This window comes from Rhipicephalus microplus, chromosome 6 (assembly GCF_043290135.1).
Source record: "Rhipicephalus microplus isolate Deutch F79 chromosome 6, USDA_Rmic, whole genome shotgun sequence".
Lineage (NCBI taxonomy): Eukaryota > Metazoa > Arthropoda > Arachnida > Ixodida > Ixodidae > Rhipicephalus > Rhipicephalus microplus.
The window spans coordinates 100,828,987-100,852,874 of NC_134705.1; the positions used below are offsets into that span (position 1 = coordinate 100,828,987).

Consider the following 23,888-nt stretch of genomic DNA (forward strand, 5'->3'; position numbering starts at 1 on the left):
TCGTATTCAGCGTGAAACATCGTAAGCATGTTCATGCGGCCACGACGACGAGGATATCTGTCACCTCTTGTTCGACTGTGTGAAACACGACGCACATCGAAGGTGATTAGAACTGGAACTCCATAAGTTAGATCCCGAGTGGCCATTTGAGTTTAATAAAATAATAGGTCAATGGCCATGCAAAACAAATGGCAAAGCAATCAAGCTGCTGCAGCACTTCTTCGACGAAACGAAGATTTGTGACGGCTACTGAACGGACAAAAGTTTGAAGTGAGCGTGGTTTCTGCGTGTTTGTTCTATCCATAGGAGAACTTTTGCTTTCACCCTTGTAGGTTTCTATATACGTATATATGCTATTGTTTTTTATTTTTTTATTTTTACCAATCAAGTGAAAAGGAGTAGCCGTCGTTAAGTATCGGTGACAAAAACTCATTCGTTTATTTTCTATTTCAATAATAAAAAAACGATAAAACATACTTCGATCAAGGAAGTCTTATTTTCAGATAGGTAAACTATGGCAGTTCACAGTCCTTCCACAGGGTCATAACGTCGCTTCCTTCAGTCTTTTTGGCAATCCATTCCTTTGTACGTCGAATTTGTTCATGTGTAAAATGGTTTCTCCAGTCGCCGACAATGCCTTTGCGTATAAAGCCGGGGCTATCATGCATTTCTACGTCGTCATCTTGTGTTGAGTTCGACACTTGCACAGATGAGGCTTCTTCTAAGAAAGGACTTCTCTTTGTCCTGTCAATCGGCATATACTTGTAGACGATCCTCATGTTGTCCAAACTGCAAGCATCGAGTATCTGGCTCAAGACAGTTTCGTCCCGGCGAAGCATAGCACCGTGCTGTTCGCGCCCTAGAAAATCGGCGATTTTCAAAACCTGTCCTTTGGTGTCCGCCTTCATGTCTTCGTATGTAAGAAAGAGGACGTTGTCGTCTTCACGGCACTGGTACCACGGCAATAAGTGATCAAAGTAGTCACCGTAAACGAGCTGTAAAATTACAGAAAAACGTTACAGAGGCTCACAAGTTTGATGTTTGCGTGCACAGCATGAGCAAAGTTGGCACCTCAGAATGTCTAGGCTGTACTACTACCAACATACTTACTGCTTTTAGGTTCTTGTGAAGGCACAATCAATTCCTGGTAATACATTCTTACTCAGAATTTTAAGTTTTCCACCTGACTGGGTTGCAAGATGCCAAGAGTTCTTTCTTTGCTCTGTCTTGACAAAGTAAACTTTTGGTGTTAAGACAGGTGAGAGTTAAATATGAGCGGCTTCAATCGTAAAATTTTCCAAGGTGTATATAGCAGGGTGTGCAAAATTGTTTTTTTTTAATTCACATGCAGACAGAAAGTCGTTACTTGATCCCGTACGTGTTTTTTTACAATAAGTTGTGGACGTAAGACAAACATCAGACCTTGACCTTTAACACCTTTACTCTGGCCTAATTTAAAGTTTGGCGAGCTTGTTCGGATTCAATTCTTCTAATGTGTGCGGCAAGACACTCATGAAGAAAGCCATAAACACAGGACGACGTGCTACAAGAACTGAATTAATTTATTCAGAACGCACATTGATAGAAAGGTGGGCCACCCTTGCTGTGCAATCAGTAAGCTTGCGGAGTACCTGTCTCAAAATTGTATGGTGAGCATCAAGGGAAACCTCGAACATTTTCGTGACCTTGTGAAGTAGGTGTCACGTATAAAATAACCCTATCACGTGGAATGCGCTATGTTAGGCAGAACAAAACACACTTTTAGCCGTGAACTGCATAAATGATAAGAAGAGATAATGTAGGCGTGCTTTTAAAAGGACGATAGTGGTCTGCAAGCTTCCAGCGAAAGCTCAGAGAATAATTGCTCAGGATTTTTACATCAGCAGAGAAGCTTCGAGGTACGTTAGACATCGCTTGATGAGTTTCCAGGAAAAACAGATAGGTTTTCCACAACGACACGTGCTAGTAGATGATGTGATGCCTGCTATCGATTGTCAAGGGGGAGGGGGGAAACTAGCAAGGTTGCGTTCTATAAATGTGCATTGAAAATTAAATATTTGAGTTGTTAGTAGTGCCTTGCCGGGTGTTTATAGCACCTCTTTCGTGACCATCTTTTCTTCCCATCTAAAAGCAATGAATAAGTTTACTTCGCCTATACATTGCCCATCTAGGAATAGCATACCATTACAAGCCCTTGAATGTGAGATTGCGCAGGAGCATCTACCACAATTTGCCCCCTTAAATCATAGAGTTTCATAGTATACACTAGAGGGAACCCTGGTGCTAGTGTCTATGAGAGCTGCAACGCGCGGCGGATCAGCAAGCATGAGAATAATGGGTAGTACACGTAATTGTCTAATCTTCGTACTTCTGGCCTGCTTCTGGCGACGTGTGTGTTTCTGTGGCTTGGAGCTGTCTTCTCACAAAACAAAATCAGCAAGTGTTCAGCGGTTGTGCTTCACCACCTTATTATTTTAGGCCTATCATTCTCGGGTCAGAAAATTATCGGACCAGAAATTGCAAAAGGGTTCGTTCTTTCCTTCAAAACAAAACCGAAACCAGAAATAAACAAAGCCGCAAGTATGATTCGTCGCCCGCAAATACGAAGACTAGGCAAATCCGTGTACTACCACCAATCCCATGGTTGCTGAACTATCGCAGCACCAGAGTCTCCTCTCGTTAATTTTAGGAAACTTTATGCTTATAATGACTCAAACGAAAGCGCATCATTAATTTGTGGTATGAGATCGCACGACTTAACACACATCTCATACTGAGATATTGGCACACTATGTATGTCAGAATGCTTTGTGACGAAATGTCTTCTCAGCCATTCATGAAAAAAAGCGGAAAGTTACAATGGCTTTCAATCTTTACAGCACGAACACATCGTATAGGGTTTTAAAGCGCAAGAGCAAGATTGTTTTTCCATTATCCTATCTCACTGTGAAATTCGTCATCATGAAACCGGACCAACTAGCCCAAGCTTCTGCAATTGGATATTTAAGGGCTCGCTTTTCGCTTAAAAACTTTATTAAGAACTATGTAATATTGTCTCTTAGTTTTCGTAACCTTCAAGTTGTTAATCATAGAAAGGACAAAGCTGCCACATCAGCACTGTAATCATTACACTAGTAGTAAAAATAAAGATACACGTGTAAAAATAAAACACAGTACCTTTCCGGCTAAGAACAGAGACAAAAATCTTTCGAAGGAAACGTCAGTTGTTTTCGGGGTGATCCCTTTGAGAAAGTGGTAGTAGGACGTGGCACAGTCATAGGGGTTTCTGGTTATGTAGATGTACTTCGCACAACTGGCTCGCTTAAGGACACGGAGCGGAGAATGCGTCATAATAGGCCCAGTTCTCAGGGGGTCTTCGGCGACTCCGCTGCCGTTCGCGTCGATGAAAGGGCACATGCGTCTGAACTCGTTCAAGTGGGTAACCGGCTTCGCACGCGTCAGAATATTGTAGACGATAAAGTGCGTCCAGTTGGTGCCACATTTTGGATACGAAGCGACGAAGACATCCCCGTCACGTGGCTTGTAGCTGATCGCCGAACGATATTGTTCCTCTTTAAATATCTTGTGCAGCCACACTCCCTCGACAAACCGGTAAGACTCTTCATCCATTGTGCACTCCTTTCACCTCGGAAGAAAATGATTATAATGCCAGATTAGGCAAACTAAAGTAACTAATATGATCTTCAAACCAACTACTAGGTTAGTTCAATGAAGTTGCTAATTCTATGTGGTTTCGTGCTACTAAAGAAATAAAATGTTTGTTGGTACATTCCCGAATTGGAAGCTGCGAATTTACACACAGTGCTAAAGGCGCGAGAACCCACAGGTGGCACAACTGGAGGCCAAGAAGGCAGGCAAACAAGAGTGCTGTTGGGGACTCGCTCACTGGATTCTGCGCCGACCGGTTGTGCGCCCGTGATCTCCGACGACAGCGCAGCTCTGGCCGACCGGCTGTGCCATCTCCTGACGCCGTGAAGCTCTCGCTAAATGGTGCACCGTAGTCGGACTCCTTTGACCCTGTCACATCTTTCTCTATCTTCTCTTTACATCGGTATGTGGGTGTCCTAATCTCTATCCCTATGTGTTTTCAATACCTATTCCTTTTAAACCCTCATTATCCCCTTACCTCATGAGTCACTGCTGAGGTGTCCCACTATGATGCAGGCAGCTACGCAGCTCACTTTTATCTTCTTTTTTTTCCTTTGAGAATCACTTAAAAGCGCTGTTGTATCTGCGTTTTTTTCTCTTCCAAGTATGCACGCCGTTTTCTTTGTAGGTATGTGGCAGCTAGCCTAAGCCTAATGGCAATACTGATTATCCTGTCTGGCAAGGTGCCTAAATAGTTTGGGATTGTAGGGCTTGACTCACAATGAAGGCGTCGACCCATGACTAGATTTTCACTATCACTTCCGGTGTGTCTCTAATCGCTGGCACAGAAGATGTTTATCATTGAGCGTATCAAGTGTAGCACTAGTACAATGCAACGTCATAGACTATCGTGCAAATTCACGTGTGTTGTGGGCTATTGCGCTACTAAACTAACACGCGAGCCTTGCCACAAAATACTCACTGCTTTTTTGAAAATAATGCATCCTTGCGTACCGTGGCACATGTTCAAAGCAACTGAAACGCCATTATATGATGAAAAGGGAGCGATATTTTTCGCCTAGTGTCATCTGCCCATTATAGCATTACACCTGCACGTAGGCCCACATTTTTGTTTTCTTATGAACATGTTTTGTTAGATTTCACGTTTTACAACAAGTCTGGCGATATATTCGCCATGAAAGTTCATTTTAGGGCACAATTTTTGCTCTTTGGCTTGTTTAGCTTTTGTTAACAATCCATGAGTTATCAGTCTTCGCGGACACTAACGCCGCCCTAAGCATGGTCTCGAGTGCACCGGCAACGGCGACATGACAAGCTTGATTGTACAGCTGTGGCAACGTCTGCGTAGAGCAAGCGAGCAGCCGGTTTCACTCTGTGGGCGACACCTGAAGGCAGTTTCAGGCTCCGACGTGGTAAGTATGACTACTTGGTCACGCTTACTCCTGACACACCCGGCAGAGTCTGAAAGTGCCTCAACGTGTCGCCCCGCAGGGCACAATGCAGCTGCTCGCGCGACTGCAAAAACGTGGCCGAGGCAGTATCTACAATTCCTGTCAATTGCAAAGCCCACGCTGCACGGTAGTGTTATATAGAAAAATGGCAACCTAGGTACGTTTCTGGACGCTATTGAGAAGTTCGAACTACGGCAGAAAATGGGTTGACTTTTTGGGGAGAAAACTCTTAACGCGTAGGCAAGTTCCGAGTTGTAGTAGACCGCTAGTACTTAGAGGCCTCATCAGATTTCGCTGTGGCCCTCACAATGCTAGTACTCCTAGTACTCGTATTGCTCACTACATGGCGCTGGGGCACTCGCTCAACTCCGAAGCGTGCTCTTGTGGGATGAGAGACCACGTTCACTCTGGCGTTAAAATTCGTTCGCTCTTGGCGCGCTTCCTCTTTCAACGGGAGAGTGTGTGCTTCGTGTATGAGCGACAAAAACGAGGTGGTGGAGTAGAGGGCTCGAAAAACGGCTACAGTGCGTGCTCGCCATCTTTACATAATGATTGACTGCGCAATACTTTTTAAAGATTCACAGTTTACCGATGCACCTCCGGAGCTTCCTCCACTCATTGTCATTTTTTTCGTGAGTATGCTGTGATTTCTTACACAGTCTTTTGCCTGCACATCATTCTTTGAGTAATAAATTATGAATATCTGCCTAAAGTTAGTTATCAGTGGCAGCTTGAGCACTTCAGACCGGCGATGTATTATTCTGGGCATTTTCAAACTCCGCCATCTAATCGACACAGATATATTCTCCGCTATGATAGACCCAAAGGCTTATTACAACAACTAAGACAGGTTAGAGTGTTGTCCACCTGTAATCGTGGAAGTCGATAAGTCCTAGCCAAATACGAAGCCCAGACCCACAAGTTTAAAAGTAAGCGCTTTTTATGCGCAATTATTTGCGTTCAAGTCAAATATTTTTGCACTAGATAATAACATGGAAACTCTGTTCGAGCGACATCAATCGTTTATCATGCTCCAAATGTGCCATATAATTGTGTCCCTCTAGAACATGGCGGTGTATGAGAGGCGTTCGGCTCGAATCATAGTAAGAGGAGCTCTAGAAATCATCGCCGTTGCTCTGATTTCAATTTGTGGCTATTTTTGAATATTCATTCCTTTGTGCTTGCGAAGAAAGCCTCGAGAACAACACTAAGGAAGCTCGAGCATCACCCCCAAAAGGATAACGTGATAGCCTAATCAGCCCACGTTTGCATCTAATTACCAATCGCCTGCGTGGCTTGGCTGGCCTGGTTGACGGAGACCGTTCGGCAAGTAAGGGAACGTCTGGGCGCGTAACACCGGCCATTTAAAAGTTTGTTAGAATGTATACTGCAAGTCTAATCACAGACGGTCCACCACGCTACAAGGCTTGCGCTTGCGAGTTGGCAATATACAGAAGCGCCCACGACACTGTAGAGCGCAAGCAGGCTCAGAGGGAGGGGTGGTGACACCTTGCGATAGATGCGGATAATAACGTGGCTTGCCCATGAACACATGCAGACCTGTGACCCATGTGTTGAAACATGGAGAAGTGCTCTTGTTTAACCAAGATGTACTCAGCCTCATGATGCTGGCTGAATCTCGATGCCAAAGGGTGACGCGTTGGACATGATAATGCGCACACGGCTCTCCTAGAACAAAGGACACGCGCATTCTCGCTGCTCCAATATACACATTCATATGGAAGAGCGATAGCCTCAGGCAAAGCACACGGGTGGTCGAACAAAGGAGTATAGAAATATAAATCTCGGTTTCAAGCAGTCTGCGCAGAACTTCATATCTCTTTGGACGTGCATACTCCTGGGCATGCCATGTCAGAGTCCACAGGGGCCGAAAGGAGCCACCCCGCCGAACAAAGCCGTCTGTTAGCAGCCCTGCCTCTTCACAGACGTGGACTTGGCTGTACAAGCAATACGCCTCCGTAAGGTAAAAGGTTCAACCGCGCAGCTGCACAGTTCGTTTATACCGTTCTTCATAAAGGTTGTTGGACCCATGCACTTTGTAGCTGGTGGGCCTTTGAACATTGCGCGATACACTGATTCTGACGACTTTATAGTTCAACACTTCTGCTACGCAATATATTACGCGTTAAGGAGACCCTTGCCACTACACGAATTTTGCATAGTGTCTTATCCCTAATATTTTAGGCACAGGCGCGAATTCGTGGTAGAGCATCTGCTTTGCGCACGAAAGTCTTGCATCGAATTCTCGCTCCAGCCAAGCATGTGTGTTTTTCATTTGTTCCTCATACTTTAAATATGAACTTGAGAGCAACTCTCATTTTCGCGCCCACGACTCCGACACATGCATTCTGAGAAATGAGCTCTTAAATGCTATCGCGTCTAATGAGACTATTTGTTTAGAAAACACAATACGTCAAAGCGTTACAGGGGTCTCAAACACAATATTAAGACTGCGTATATTAAAATGCAAGACTATACGTTATGAAAAGCGTACAAGATTTCTAGATATGATCGTTTGTATAACCGCACACGAAAAAGAAAAACACGAGCATGTAGCCGTGTACCGCCAAAACTTATTTAGTTGAAAACACATGAATTCAATATAGAAAGTTTCAAAAGCACAACTATTGTTGCTGTGTACCACTGAAATGCACGAACAGGTTTAAAGAGACGCAAAATGAATATTGTCAAATAAACAGTTTGTTTCCTATGATAAAGATTTCTTCACCGCACATGATTCTCAGCTGTATGACAGACCTTAAATGACAGTTGACTTGCCCAATACATTCTTGATTGTTTCTAGAGAATAGTTATCTCAACGCTGTCCTATTGGCCACGAAGTATATGCTACTTTATAAAGCTAATTTCTGGTGTATTTTGGTGAGGAGGGGGAAATTGTAAGGTGCAATGCATGCAAACATGCACCAAGTTAGACATATTCGCGTTTGGCAGGCTCACCTGGAGTTTTGGTGGAAGCTTACAGCGTCAATTATTCAAGCACTTAAGGAAGAAGTCAATTTCTATTCGACGAACACAGCAGTCTGACTGCGCAGCAAGAACTGAAGCTTTGCTTGTCAAGAGCACCACCGTTGTAGGCAGCACAGTCCAGCCAGTGAATATATGAGTGCGATTATCAGTACACATATTCCGTGTGCGACTAACGAAAGTAGTGTAACTCCTACGCGCTCATTGGCCATCGATTAGCTAGAATACACGAACGCACCTGCTCTTTATTGCGCACGAGGAAACTGAGATATATTTGATAAAACAGTCGTTCAGTGCAAATATTGACTCGAGCGCTTGGCAGTCAATGTTAAAACGTTCAGTCGTTTTCGCCGTCTGCACTCGACGTGATAAAGCATACAGTATATTGACAACGTAACCCTCTGTATTTTCTGGTCCTCCGTTCGTGTATGTCAAGCATACATGAAGAGTTCAGCGCGGATTTATCAAGAAGGGACAAGCTGAAGGGGACACACGCTGGAGGTATTGTTAAAAAAGAAAGCATTTCAACCCGGATGGCAGATATTAGGTAGTAATGGCTGGTTAGCCACATATCTTAGCACATGTGAATGCACTTTGCTTTTTGACGAGTGTTTCGTTGTGCGTAGGGTACATTGGCGAAATTATTCGATTAATCGTTGAGCCAGCAGCATGGGGTTGTGTTAGTGTTCATGCCAGTCTTCAAGTAACGTTGAAATAGTTTACCTGGATGTCACTCTACCTGGTCATGTTAGAGGGTCGCTTTTAAATGTATACGTATGTGGATCAGCAATGAAATACATCACTATTTAAAAGTTAGCGCCTGTGACTGTTGCCTTTGTGTGGTGCCGAACCCATAAATCTGCGCTAAACGCATTATATATGTGACTGCAACAAAGCCACAAGTGAGCTTTTATTTAGTAAGGTACCACTCGTTTCCTTGCCGATACACTGTGGTGAATTGCACCACTATAAAGGACAATCAATCAATCAGTTGATCGATTGATCGATCAATTGCTTGATTGATTGCCCTTTATACCGGTACAATGCATCAGATATGTGTCACCAACAAGGCCACAAGTGAGCTTTTATTTAGTGAGGCACCGCTCGTTTCATGGCCGATACCCTGTGGGGGATTGCGCCAGTATAAAAGGCAATCAATCAATCAATCGATCGATCGATCAATTATTGAATCAATCAAGTCTGCTGATGTTATTCTAAGAAGTAATATCGGGCGTAAATGCCAAGAAAATTTCATGTTTAAGGAAACTATGAATGTTCGAGAATCTCTCAAATATCAATAATATACACAGAACACTCTAGTAATTGAGTAATCAATGGAAATGTTTGGCATGCTTAGCGCCCCGAGTGGAGGGCTCTGTCACACAAACCGTACGGTGCAGTGGGGACATCATACAATAATTGATGTCAAGACAGAATGAAAGTAGACGTCTGCGTTGAAGTCTCAATAAAACAAAAAATATTTCAGTGTTACCTTTAAAAATGACGCTAGTTCAGTTTGTGCCAGTCTGTCGTTTCCTGGAGTCCTCAGCGGCTCTATGTGCCAGTGCTGGCTGCAGGGTAGTGCCGGCATGGCGAATGTTATGTTGGATGAACGTGTGAGCAAGCGGGTGGTTTTGAATGGCGCTAAATTATGAGGACAGTCGAAGCCCAATTTACACCAAAAGTATGCACATTCTTGGAACGAAAAAAGGAGTGCGGGTATTCCGCTACGCTATTCGAAGTATGCATACTGACGTAACATCTGATTCTCCTGGCATAATCAGGCGTCACTCGGCAGACGTCGACGATGTGCTTTTGGTTTCAGACCAGGCCAGCCGTACTTTTGAAGAGCTTAGTGCAGCGAGTTTCATTCAAACATGAGTTCTCGATCAACAGTTCCAAGTAATCGAAGTCTTCTTGCATAGATATATTCTGATCCTATGGTTCAAACATGAGCTCTTGCCTGTTCATTTATTGAACAACACTATTCACGGAGATGCTGAGCCTTGCTTCTTTGTAGGCTGTAAAATGCGGCATTTTTTTTACTGATAACGCCTCTTTTCACCACGGTTTTGTTTATGTGTGCATGAAAAAGCCTTCTCTTTATACTCCCTCGAAATTCAAACACACTCGCTTCACGCAATCCAGTCATACCCTACAGCATATCATTGGCTGCTTCCCAATCAAAAAATCACCAAACACAGCTTAGGACAATAGAGATTGCTAACTCTTATAGAGCTTGGAATTATTAAAAAAAGTTCTATAGATCTTAAAAGGGTCCTGCCATGGTTTTTTAGGCAGCCATTTACTGGAGTCACTAAAGGAGCTCATTTATTTATGAATTCACCACCGAAAAGATTTTTCGAATGCGTTCAGTACGAGCGAAGTTAAAAAGATTTGTCACACGCTGCTATTGCATTCTCTCTTCCCTCGATCCGACAAATGTACTGGAAACTAAGCAAAGATGTATGCCACAAGCAAAACACAAATGTCACGCACGCCTCGTGACCTTGAGTGCATTTTTCTTTGTTTTTTTTTTGAATACGTGGCTTTTCAGTGCGATCACGTGCGCACGTGTGAACAAGTACCGGCCTCCCACGGCAATAACTGCACCGAATGAGCGCACCATGCCCGAATCAGCCAATCAATGATGCATTGGCATTTACATATTAATATTGGGTATTTGACAAAATTTCACAACAGATGAGTGAGTGACTTTTTGCTGAATTTGATAATTTATTACAAATTGAGAAACATGAGCTGCGCTCTAATATACCGATCGACAACGTTTCCTGACCATCAACTGATAGTGTTGCAGGGCCCCATTAAGACCACAGGTTTCTAAGCCCTCCTTGGCCGCAGCGCCACCGCACTTTTATTAGCGCACATCATGTCGACCATTTCAAGTAATTATTTTAGCTAATTGAATATTTGGTAAAAGAAAAAAATATGCCAATTTCGACAATGAAATGAGCATACTTTTCTAAGGAGCACTTCCTACGTCTAACCATGTTTCACTGATTGTGATGTTATATTGGATTTCTGAACACACAAAAGATAAAGAAAAGCGCAATGGTAAAAAAAAAACACTGACATGTCGCAAGGTCACGTATTCTGAAAATCGCCAATGTTACAAAAACATGACGTATACTCATTTAAAAGCTTATTGCGAAAGATTTAGGCTGCGCGACCTGGTCGATCAGCTCGGAGCTGAATGACCTGCTCTAGACCTCCTGAGTGGTGAAGAATGCCGCACGAGTACGTTGCCTAGTAGTCGCTACCTGAGGCCACCAGGACCCCACTCGCGGCAAACCAAATAAAGTGTATTATACTTCTATCACGGGAGAATTCAGTAGAAGGTACAGATGCAGACGTTATCGATACAATCGACAACTTTTCTTTTATTGAGGTAGATATGCAACCAAAGGCAGGCGTTTTTTTTTTCTGAACAATTCCACGATGAGAAAGGAATGCAAGAATGTTCTAATTAAGAGCACATTACAGGCTAAGAGCAAGGCTTCTCACGCACACGTCACTATGGGAGATCGAAGTTTGCCCAGAGATCCATCACGTCACTTTCCTGCGTCTTCCCCGCAATCCATTCTTTCATTCGCTCAATTTGTTCAGTAGTGAAATAGTTTCTCCAATCTCCTACAATACCCTTGCGCACGAAGGCCGAGCCTTCGTGCATTTCGACCTGTTCTTCCGCGACAGGTTTTGCCGTCACCACAGCTTCGGGTTTCTCTAGAGCAGCTTCGAAAAGCTTTTTCGCCCTTTCTGATGGCTTATCGTTGAACAAGACCTTCATTTTTTCTAAACTACAAGCGTTCAGGACACTCTCAAGAAGCGCTTTGTCATGCCGGAGCGCATTTGCGTGTTCTTCACTAAGAAACTCGGCAATCTTGAGCATCTCTACACTGGTGTCCGTCTTAAGCTGTTCATATGTGACAAAGTGGATATTATCAGCCATCCGGCTCTCGTACCATGGTAGAAGATGATCGAAGTAGTCACCGTAGATCACCTGGAAAAGAGAGCGGTGCTTTTAATTAATGTGAAGTGCATGCTTACGCTTTTCTGCGTAAGCCTGCTGGTCAACTTCTAGCCTAAATAAATGCTTTTATAGTATATTTTGGAATACTGCTAGCGTCAAACACGTTTTTTTTTCATTATATCTTGAAAACATCCGAACAAAACTTAGCGCGACAGTTACCTTCAAGTTGAACGTAGAAAATGAAGGGTCTCGTGGCAACGCAAGCACGTTCATTAAGAGCGAAATTTCGTACGAAACAAAACTAAGCTTTTTTCATTCTCTGCTTTATAGGCACACTTGTGTCGTGAAGGTCTTCATTTTATTGACAGAATCTGAAATAACTCTCGCGCATTCTAGTAAACAAGAAGCCTGGTGTATAACGTTAGGTGAAATAATGCCAGATAGTACCTTTTTTGTTTTTTTACGGTGCATGCACCCCAAAAAATCAAGTAGCAGGTCTTCCTGCGTATATATGAACATCTGTAGGAGTTTTCTAGTAATTCTCTAAATACTATGATGATTTATTGTGCTGTGACCTTGCACAGTACACGAGTGTTTACCATTTAGCCTACAATGAGATGTGAGCATCGCGAATGGGACTGAACCCATGACTTTCCGGTCAGTAGCTGACAAACGTAACCACTGCACCACCATGGTATACGTGTGTTGAAGATGGAAAGAAGTATTGCGTAATTTCGTAATCGTGTAAGTCACCGGGCAGCACGCCTTAAACTGAAGATTCGGCAGATCCCACACCTTTTGAGAAATGGTTTCATGCGAAGGAGCCTTCTGGTAACTGGCTATGCCAAATTCTTTTCGCTTTCACACGAGGACTACAAGGTGGATCGATGTTAAGTGAAATAGTTGAGTGCACTTCGTGGGCTTACCAGGTCACTGGCGTCTACTGGCAACTGCACATGGTTACTTATGATTTGACATAAGGTCAGCAATCGGAGTACACATCCATAATATCTACCACGAAGTGTGCTTTACTGCGTGATGCCGTGAATATCACTGGTAACTTTCGTTAGCCTATTTTGCCGGGATCGAACAACACTTGAATATAACTTGCTTAATCATAGAAAAACCGATGTATAGTTTATTAGAATGTCTCACTACGTGTTTTATTGATGCAGTGTTAATTCATAATTTGCGAATACTGTATTTACGCATCCTACGTATTCCGGGAAGAGTTCTTTTTTGTTTACTTTTACACTTCTTATAATGTGCGGCACTCTCCTTAGAACTGTAATATTTTTTTTATCCTGACAGGCTGTGCTGGTAATACTTCTAGATATGCCGTAAGATTGCTTTGTTTCCTTTTTCTGTGAGCTTGTGTGCCTTACGGCTCCATTTGTGCGTGTAAATTTGAAACTGTATATTTTCCCACCTGCATAGTCTTTTGTGACCACAGTGTACTGTAAATAAAGTAAATAAAATAAAAATTTCTGATCATTTGTTTTATAAGGGAAGTCAACAATGAAAGCACAATTGACGTCCACCTGGATCAATGTTTGTGTTAAAGATGTACGTATGTAATGCTTATGGCTTTTTATCAGATTAAATAACCAATAATACAGCCAAAATGACAGTCATTTCCTTTATAAGTGTTCATTTAAACCGTAATTGGTATATATAAACTACCAATCAGAAATGACGCATACCCAGGTAAGGTGACTCGTGGTAAACGCATTTATACAGCATGTGCGTGGAGGAAATAGTTCGACGAAGCCCTAGACGAAATTTTATCGTTATTCATGTCGTATAACTCTCGCATAGCATTTGTAGTCTACATGAAGATCTACCGGACCTAGGCTGCTAGATAGGTAGGTAAGTATGTACGTCGAAACGCTCAAACGTGCTTCAGGTCGCCAATATTTGCTTCGCCTTTAACAGATAACAAAATAAAGTGGTCTTGTTTCATTAAAAAGTTATTGGATGCGTCCGTGTTTCATAAAATGCAGTATTTCATAAACCTATAGTTTTTTAGGTGCACTTTTGTTATCGTAGCCATGGTGCATTTTAAAAAATACAGCGTAAAACAAGGCTTAAATTATGAATGAATTCTAACTGTGAACACATACATGCTTCAAAATAATAGTAAAACAAGCAAGCAGTGTCGCAGAAAAAAACACCTCATAAACTTTTTTATATGTTGAAAGCAATATTTTTGTTTTGGTATTCAATTCGGGCATCTTGATTCTAGATGATGCAGAATAGTTGTCGCGCAGTGAAGAATGCATTATGAGAAGCGGTGCCCAGTCACACGCTTTGAATTCCTAGAGGCACAGTTGAACCGCAGAAATCTATTTCAGAGCTGCCGAGGCACTTTATCGTGAGAGGGCTCGCGTTGCTGAGCCGGAGAATACAGGTTCAACTCTTGGCCTCACTGGCCCGATTTTTGTATATGCAAAAAAGTGATAAAACAATCGTGCAATTTTACTGTTATGTGCAAGTATATGATTAGTCAGTTACCAAGGACCGGCAAAAGTTGTTCTCTACAGCGTGTGTTTTTTTATGTTGTGATTTTGTCACAGTAAACTCCAGAGTTTTCTATTAATGTTGTTAAAAAAAGTGGCGTGAGGCAGCGGTGCCAATACCCCCGAGCTGGCTGAATACTCACGAAAAAATATAAAGAAAATTTGATTGACTAATTTATGACTTTAGTGAATAATTCATACACCAATACATAGTAGAGCGAGAATAAATTACCTTTCCTTTTAGAAAGAGGCTCAGGAACTTCTCAAAGGAAACGTCGGTGACAGTTTTCGGCGTTATTCCCTTGATGAAGTGGTAGTAAGACACTGCACAGTCATACGGATTTCTGGCCACGTAGATATACTTGGCGCAATCCGCTAGACGGAGAACGTTGAATGGAAGATGGGTCGTGATGGGGCCATTTTTGAGAGGATTGTGCACAGCCGCTGCTCCAAAGAGATCCATGAACGGGCTCTTGAGTCTGATTTCGAACAAACTTGAGACAGGCTCGGCGCGGGTCAAGATGTTGTACACTATGAACTGCATCCAGTATGTGCCACATTTCGGGTAGGTAACCACAAAGATGTCGCCATCTTGGTGTTTGTAGTTAACTGCTGAACGTATGGTATCATCCTGGAAAAAGCTGTGCATCCAGACACCTTCCACGTAATGGTAGGACTCTTCATCCATTGTGTCGTCACTTGCTTGTCCTGCGAAATTGAGTCATTAGAGAGAGGTAATACACGTGCATGTATAAAATGTTTGGTTGCCTACTTGAAAACGCACGTGCGTAGTGTAATGTTTAATAGTAGATATGCACATGACATGAGGTGCAGCAATTTTCCACTAGACGGAATGGTCTTGAAAATTCCCAGATAACTTTACGGTTTCTAAAAACAAAATGGGAACTTAAATACAACATACCTTGGATGTACAAAGAGTAGTAGGTAAGCAGAAAGTGCACTTGCCTGATATAACATATGTTTTTGTTATAGAGGGCTTGCACTGACATCACCGAAACCACCATGTCAGTTTACTACATGGTAAGACGCAAAATTTGTGACGTCACATTGATGTTAATAAATCACTTTCAAGTTTTTTTTTTGTTGTAGGCGTGCAGTGGCCAAAAGCGACGAAGCCACATCGTTATCATAGTGAAGGGAATTGAGTGCAATTATATTATGATATATTTTTACGTCATCAAGGGTGCCATGCGATGAATCAAGATGTTATCAAGGTACCGTTGTTAGGCAGTCTACCTATACTAAATCGTTTGTTATAGACATAAAAAACAAAAACAAATCTACTACGGACATCGGAAGAAATCTATAAATTAAAGTATTCCGCAATAGGGACAGGGCAGCAGTCATTTATGGTCACTGCAGTAAACAAATAGATTACTTGTAATTATAAAAGCATAGCGCGAACAGCTATAGGACTAAAGCTTTTGTTGACTCGGGCTAAATATTTTCGGCGGGAACTACTGTGCCGGTGGCTGATTTAACGTGCGGCGTGAGCCTAAATATTACGGGCAAACCTTTCAAACCTAACGCGTACGACGACGCCATACGGTTTGATCTTTTTATGCCTATCACAAGTGTTAACGTATTGATAAAGTTATCAAAGTGACGCACCTCTTTATCACTGTGAGGATGAAAGGCAACTTTGACACTGCCAACCTGACAACATATGCTCTGCGAGCTGCTATTGAAAAACATAACACTTGAAGCAACGATTTGTGCGTTTAGAAAAAAAAGCGGATAAAACGCCTGTCCTGTCTCTATTCTCTGCTTCTTCGCCATGCTTTTTTTTTTGTTGTTGTTATTTTTTCTTTTTGCTCTTTCTACACTTTAATAAAAGTGACTGTTCAGGCTAACAGTTAGTATCAAAAATACAGGCATTTTTATATTTTTGTTCACCTTTCACGTTGCACATATGAAATAAACGCAACTTGCATTTCGTTCAAAGGATAAAATCTTTAGCAGGTTAAGTACACATGCAGTGCGGAATCTGATGTCGAAGATTTTTTTCCCAATGCAAGGAGATAATGTGGCACATTTATTCTTCTTAATTAGCACAATAAAATTACGCCTACACAGGGCAGACGAAGAAGTGTGTGGACCGAATGAACGCAGACGAGCGACAAATTTGTTTGAATGATGCCTCTTTCTCACAACAGCACTGCGTATGCGTACAATTGAAGAAACGTTGATGATACGCGACGACTTGACAGATGAAGAATTTAACTTTTTTTCTTGCATACGTGTAGCGAAGTTTCACTGATACACTCATCAGGCCTGTGCTTTCTTGTATTTTGCATGGCCTGTGATCTTCGCCTGTATCAAAAGCGGCCGGCATTTTCCGTCACCCATCGTTTTACAAAACTGTCAAAGCCTAGGTGGGTGGGATACTGTGTAAACTGAGGGCTTTGTAGCGCGCCCACAGATGCCTGATAATTCCGCTGTTCATTTGTCCTATATAGACCTACCAACAGCTCGAAGACAATTTCCTTGCATATTATGCGATACAGCCCCGATAAGAGCGTCAGTGAAGCTTTGTTACACGTATACACGAAAAAAGTTGAATTTCTTTTTGTTGAGTAATCATACACAGTGCACGGTCATGTTTTTATTCAATTCAGTTTTTTCTCTATTCCTAATTAGTACAGAGGGAGGTCCCGGAGATACAAAACTGTCAGGGGGACCTCCTATTAGTCATTTGTCAATAATAATAAAATTGCCTGCATTAGCAAAAAGCAGTGATAATCAGAAAAGAAGATGTGAGATAATAATTAGGCAGGGCATACAGAAAAGAAACAATAATAAAAACAACAAGTGGCAAGCGGGTAACAATAAACGTAATTGGCTAACAAATAGTACAAAACTCATTATAAAGGACAAAAAGTGCAATCAACGCAGCTTATATAAACATAAGTGTTCATCAAAGAAAACGGTGTAAAATATCATTAAAATAAACGAAACATGCTTGCAACTGATTTTAATGACACGAGATCACGAATTTCTAGAAGCAAGAGACTAAGAGATGGAGCAAAAAGTTCAACACATAATTCTGATACATATTATAAAGTATTTTAATAGTGAAATGAATGATATCGTTTACATTTAGTATATAATCACAACCAGTCTACAGCAGGTAATGTTCTCAGTAGGTGTGTCTTGATGTGTTTTTGAATATTATTGTTGTGTGGCATCCCTTAATATGTAATGGCAATATATTGCAATATTGAATGGAAATGAAAAAGTTCTGAGTTTCGCATAACTAGTTTATACGTAGAAGTAAAATGTTGCTTTTAGATGAAAATCTAGCGTTGTTACTATTAGAGCAGATGCATGAAATGCATCGAGAGTGTTTTCATAATTAAGAGTGCAATATATTAGTAAAATCAGATCGAGCTTAACCACGCAGAGTAGTTATAGCATGCTTATTGAAGTGCAGTTTAGTACAAAATAAGGTGTGAAGCTACAAAAACTTAAAATCCGCAAGGCCTAATTCTGCAAAAGTTGTATATGTGGTAAATGCGTGGTACATGTGTTTCCCCAGATGAAAATGCAGTATTGAAGGTGGCAATGTATAAATGCGTAATAAAGTAAAGTTCTGATGGGCAGTGGAAAAAAACGAGCGTGGTAAAATTTGTACTTTGATACCAAAAGTGACCGTTTTTGAGGTCATTTTAGCATGCAGGTTGAACTCACGATTATGATCAAACTTGACCCCAAAAAAGAGGATTTCGTGTGCAAATGAAAGAATATATCATTATTAATGTGGGGGGTGTAGATGGGATGACAGCTTTCTTTGTATGAAAAAAGTATGAATTAGGCTTTCGATGCATTATTACGAAGTTGGTTATTTTTGCACAAAACAGATAAGTTGCTCAAGTCACAGTTGAGTTACTATGAAATTTATGCAATCGCTAGAGGTAAATATAGTGGTGTCCTCAGCGTATAAAATGAATGAGGTGCTAGTTGGGCAGTTGGCAATATTCTTAATGTAGACGAGAAATAAGAGTTGAGCTAGAAGCGAGCCTCGTGGAAACATACTATGACTGACTCAACACGTGATAGTTAACCTTCGAAATTCACCATCTGCGTTCTGATAGTTAAATGGCTGCGTATGAGTGAGAGTGCTTGTCTGTGAATGCCCAAAGCTTTTAGCTTATGAGGTACAATGTCATGAGAATTGACATCAAATGCCTTGCTAAAATCTAGACACACTGAGCCGAAACTATGGCCGTTTTCAAGGGCGTGCTCTGTTATGTCAGTGAATAATAAATTAGCACTTTCAGTGGAATAGTTTTGGCGAAGCCAATGTTGTTCAGAGGATAAGAGAGTATATTCGCGGAAACAAGACGACAGTTATAGCGCGAGAACAAAACGATGACACAGAGACAATAAGGACACGAAGGACACATTTTAGGAGTTTGCCGAGCGTATTGGAATAAGTAACCTATTGCAACATTCTTGCTACATTGAAAGGCTGACACTTGATCTTCTTGTGAAGAATTTCGCGTTGATTATTACTTTGTACGAGGGCTGTTGTTATGTATAGGTTTGTCGGTGTTAAAAACCATTGTGAAACCTTGGCTATGCTTGTACAATTTGCGTACGCGGTTCTAACTTTGTTATTAATTGCTAGAATGCTACGATTAGATCAGTTGCCGAAATATTCAGTTTTTAATCTATCTCTGCAATTTGGTTGATGAACTTGAAAATGTTAAAGTAAGGCTTTTCTGTTGTTTCTGTGCACTGGGATATTGGTTGAGCCTAACAGAGTGAACATGGGGTAGTGGTCCATAATGGGAACAATGATAGTCGCTCGACTGGTAAATTTAATATTTGGGGTCTATTAATGACTGAGAACCACAAGGCGGACAGCTGGTGGGGACAAATATATTGTAATCAAGGCCATACCCTTCATAGCGTGTGGTGTAATTAGAGCAATGACTATCAGTAGGGTTAGCAATGGCTAAGTTTATATCCCCAAGAATGATGGCATTCTTGTTTTTATTAGCAATGAGTTTTAAGATAGCATCTAACTCAGAGCAAAAAGAGCAGGACAAGATGACAGTAAGCGATATATAGATCCAATGATTGTGTTTCTACTGTTAGCGGAAAGAAATGAAGTAGAGAAATGAATGAAATATACAGATTAAACTATAGAACACGAGAACAACAGACCGTGGCGACAATGATACGACTAATTATCTCGAATCAGAATGCCTGAACTGCGATATTGGATGTTGTTATGGTCACATGCTTCCATTGTATATCTTGGAATGCCGAATGACACAATACCAGCGTTTGACAGCCATATTTCCGGGAAGCAGAAGATATAGTGAAGGAGTTGTTAGATTAGAAAGTAATCTACCAGGCTATCAGAGTTCTCTGAAAAGCTACGTATGTTGAAATAGCTAAGGAATTTATGGGTGTGTTTGATGTTTATTAAGTGAACATTTCAGTTCTTCTGAAGAGAAACACATTGTCGTGAACGTAGGTCTGACTGGATAAGAAAACGAGAAATCTTGGGCAGCTACGGAGTGATTAGCGAAAGACCGATATAGTGGTAAAAATGACGTACATGAGACTTCCCTCCATCTTGAGGGCTTAAATGAGGCAATCATCCGTTAAGAAACATTTCTGGTTGTGTAGCTGTTTCAGCTCGAGAGTTTGCGCCAAGAGACATTTGTTGTCTTACGTCAGGTGGTCATTGACAAAAACTTTAATCTCTGCAGAAGGAGGAAAGCCGAGTGTCGTAGTGTTGGCATGATTTTCGAGCTTTGCTTATGAATTCAGTTGCTTGTGCTTTTGAGTTTGCTTATGAACGTCAGTTGGTGCCATCTACTCTCTAATTTTCTCAGTGCAGCTACGCCACTTTTACCCTGTGTGGATGGCACGCCCTGATTTTGGCATTATTTTTACGAGAGTGCTGCTGCAGGTCTGCTATCCTGCTAGAGAGCTTGTCGTTTTCCTTGGTTAAGGTTTCATTTTCAGCACTCATGGCGTAGTACTTTTTCTTGAATTGTTCACACATCGAGTTGATCACGCGTAAGCTTTCATGTGTTTCAGCGATTTCTAGCCGCAAGGCTCCAACAACGCGAGCAAGTACTGCGTTACTAGGCGTTATTGTTACAACCACGGCAGCAACTTTGGCAGCAGCAGTGACAAGCGTTGAGAACAAAGGCGGCAAATGCCGTAATCAAGCGAAAAACTAACCTGCGAAACCCAAAAAGTTTGGCTTAGCGGCGTTCCTTGATGCAATGGCTGCTGCTGCCGGGTGAAGCGCAGTAGATAGGGCCCTTTCTTCTGTAGTGCTGGTGGCGCCACAGAGTGGTGCGAATCCGTGGTGGCACTGCCAGATATTTTACCAGGAAGCCATCGTGACGTCGAGAGGCGGCGTTAGTGGGCCCGAAGTACACAAGCAAGATAGCTGAGTGCTTGTCAATACAGATATGGTGGGAATCAGCGTTTTCCGATTGTGGTATTCCAATCTGCGAAGCCAGAAAAGTTTTGCTTAGCGGCGCTCCTTGATGCTACGGCTGCCGCTGCCAGCAAAGCACATCGTGGGCATGCGCGTTGATGTTGTGGGAACGAGGCACCATCCAAATAAATCAGTTGTTAGTGTACGCTCGTCCCGTTCTCACATTTTTTCTTGTATCTAGGCGAAGTTTTATGTTTTTCATGCATTACCAACAGGCCCCCACCGTACGCTTCTTAACTACTTAGGAGCTAGAAAAGTAATCGGCCTGCCTAATCCTTCCTGTAACAAGCGCCGCTGTACCAATTCCGGCGTCTAACAACTGTCTTTATCAAGCTTTGGCAGATTGATTGATATGGGGGGTTTAACGTCCCAAAACCACTATATGATTATGAGAGACGCCGTAGTGGAGGGCTCCGGAAATTTAGACCACCTGGGGTTCTTTAACGTGCACCCAAATCTGAGCACACGGGCCTACAACATATCCGCCTCCATCGGAAATGCAGCCGCCGCAGCCGGGATTCGAACCCGCGCCCTGCGGGTCAGCAGCCGAGTACCTTAGCCACTAGACAAGCTTTGGCAGAGCTAATGGTGACAAATTGTATGTATATCTCGAAATCGTCCTTAAGACATGCACGCCGGAGTTCACACATCTTGCGTACGTGACAACACGCATGCACGCACACATACACACTCACACACAGAAGCACGCACACGCACGCAGGCGCGCACACAGAACCACGCACACATATGTACAAAAGCAGCAGTCCTTGCTTTATCAGGAAAAGGAGGCAAGACAAGTGGACCTGCCGGACGTACTACTTTCTTTCTATCTTTCTTTCTCTTTGCTTGTTTCTTTTTTCTCTCTTTCAATCACCATGCACAATGCTGACTCCTACAGCTTTCTCTTTCCTCCTTTTGGACTTTCATCCAAGTGCTTGCGAGTTCACACTTCAGCTGCTACAACCGATAACGATGATCACGCGGTCATATTCAGGCTGCAGTGAAACGTCGCACCTTGATATGATCATACACTTCGGTAAAATATGAGATAGCCATTTAACAAGCGGCTGATCACTACCAAGCCCAGGATTGAGGTTATTGATCATTCAATATCGGCTATTGCAAACGCTCATGTGATCGGCGCAACTCCGAGAGCACCGTTTCTCACACCCGCCAGTGCCCGGATTTGTGTGTACAGCTCCACCACCGAAATCTTTCATCACCACTAAAAAACAAAAGGCCACCTACCTAATAGCATGGAGTTGATAAGTTCATTGTCGCGAAATCAATGAATCGTCCTGCTCGTACTTTTTCGATTAGCCAGTTCAGTAGAGGTGAGACTTCGGCTGATTGATACAGATTTCTGACTTCAAAATAAATTAGTAGCATAATGAAGATTTTGACTATGTGAAAAAAACACACAGTGATAATGCTTACCGATGGGTCCTGTCTGTTTTCTTCGACTTAAGGTTCGTTTTTTCTTGCACTCCTTCTTATATATCTCAAGTTAGCAAGGTATAGTTACACTGCACATTATAGCACAACATGATAATCACTATCTGGTTACGTTGGAGAGCCGTACTCTACGTTGAAAAGCTGTGTGACACAGTTTGTGCAGCTAAAGTATGCACAGTTCTACTAATGTACTGAAAAAAAAAACTGCGCGAATGTGAATGAAGACTACATTAAAAAAATTTAACTTTTCTCAAGCAAATGCACTTACCTGCACGCCAGTCTGCTTCCTGATATGGGATGTTTTGTTTCACAGCATCGGCGAAGGGCAGTTGCTGCGTTATGAATGACGCATTTGCCTGCTTAAGTGTTGGAGAGAAAGCAAGGAAAGTTTTTTCTCGTCCGTCACGGTCGCTCGAACGTTTAGATTGCTGCTTCCTATGACGTTATCGTGAACTTGTGCGCCATCCCCACATAAGGCAAGTGTTGTGCAAACCGGCTTGTGTTAACAAAAGTACGGAGTAAAGGCAGAAACACAGCGGCAGCAGTAACTGTACGTGTGATTGAAGGAAGCAGGACACCTTCAATTGTCTGAAAGCTGCCAGATTGTAACAGCGGCGCGTGACCTTCGTTTTATCGTGTAGCGGCATTGTGGACCACGTGCGCCTCGCAGGGGTTCGGGATGGTGGCGACGGTCGTCCCTGTTGCGCAGTTATGCCTGGAAGCCTTGTCGTTGCGCACCTGAAGACCACGGTGCAGGAAGCCCGTAAAATACACACCAGGTTCAGCGGCGAGGGTTGATTCATGAAGCTCGCGTGTTGGTGTGCACAGCAGCTAATCAGTGACGATTTCTTCGCCCCGCTTTCTGGCAGGAAAATAATCAAAGAACTAAAAGAAAAAGAACAAGGCACAATTTCATCGAGGGGGCGAAATAAAAAAATAAAATAAAATCACCATGCGCCCTTGGACCATGGTTCGAAGCCAGGAGTACTGTTTACGCCCCTGTCCAGCGTGTGGCACACCGTACGTGTGAAACGCACTCCAATATCACCCCATTTCAACGCCCCGCCGCGGTGGTCTAGTGGATAAGATACTCGGCTGCTGACTCGCAGGTCGTGGGATCAAATCCCGGCTGCGGCGGCTGCATTCCCGATAAAGGCGGAAATCTTGCAGGCTCGTGTTCTCCGATTCGGATGCACGTTGAAGAACCCCAGGTAGTCGAAATTTCCGGAGACCTCCACTACGGCGTCACTCATAACCGTATGGTGGTTTTGGCGCGTTATACTCCACATATCAATCAAATACACCTATTATTGTGCCTTGACCATTTAATTGAGCTATGTCGC

At 42.5% G+C, this 23,888-nt stretch overlaps 1 protein-coding gene across 1 annotated transcript; it reads right to left on the reverse strand.

Moving 5' to 3' along the window:
- Positions 1-413: 413 nt before the first annotated feature.
- LOC119168054 (uncharacterized) lies at positions 414-23,197 on the reverse strand. The gene is made up of 7 exons (XM_075867768.1): positions 22,814-23,197; positions 20,826-21,100; positions 14,830-15,305; positions 11,624-12,108; positions 8,326-8,350; positions 3,178-3,639; positions 414-995 (listed from the first exon to the last, which is right to left on the reverse strand). Exons 3-7 carry the CDS (start codon positions 15,283-15,285, stop codon positions 513-515), a joined length of 1,911 nt encoding a protein of 636 aa, XP_075723883.1. The 5' UTR covers positions 15,286-15,305; positions 20,826-21,100; positions 22,814-23,197; the 3' UTR covers positions 414-512.
- Between the last annotated feature and the right edge of the window lie 691 nt (positions 23,198-23,888).

Coding starts and splice junctions, on each gene's coding strand:
- LOC119168054 (XM_075867768.1), bottom strand. CDS start 15,285: ATGGATGAAGAGTCCTACCATTACGTGGAAGGTGTCTGGATGCACAGC. Junction 12,109..14,829: donor GCCTCTTTCTAAAAGGAAAG/GTAATTTATTCT, acceptor TCTCTTTTCCAG/GTGATCTACGGTGACTACTT. Junction 8,351..11,623: donor GCAAACTTCGATCTCCCATA/GTGACGTGTGCG, acceptor AATATATCTCAG/TTTCCTCGTGCGCAATAAAG.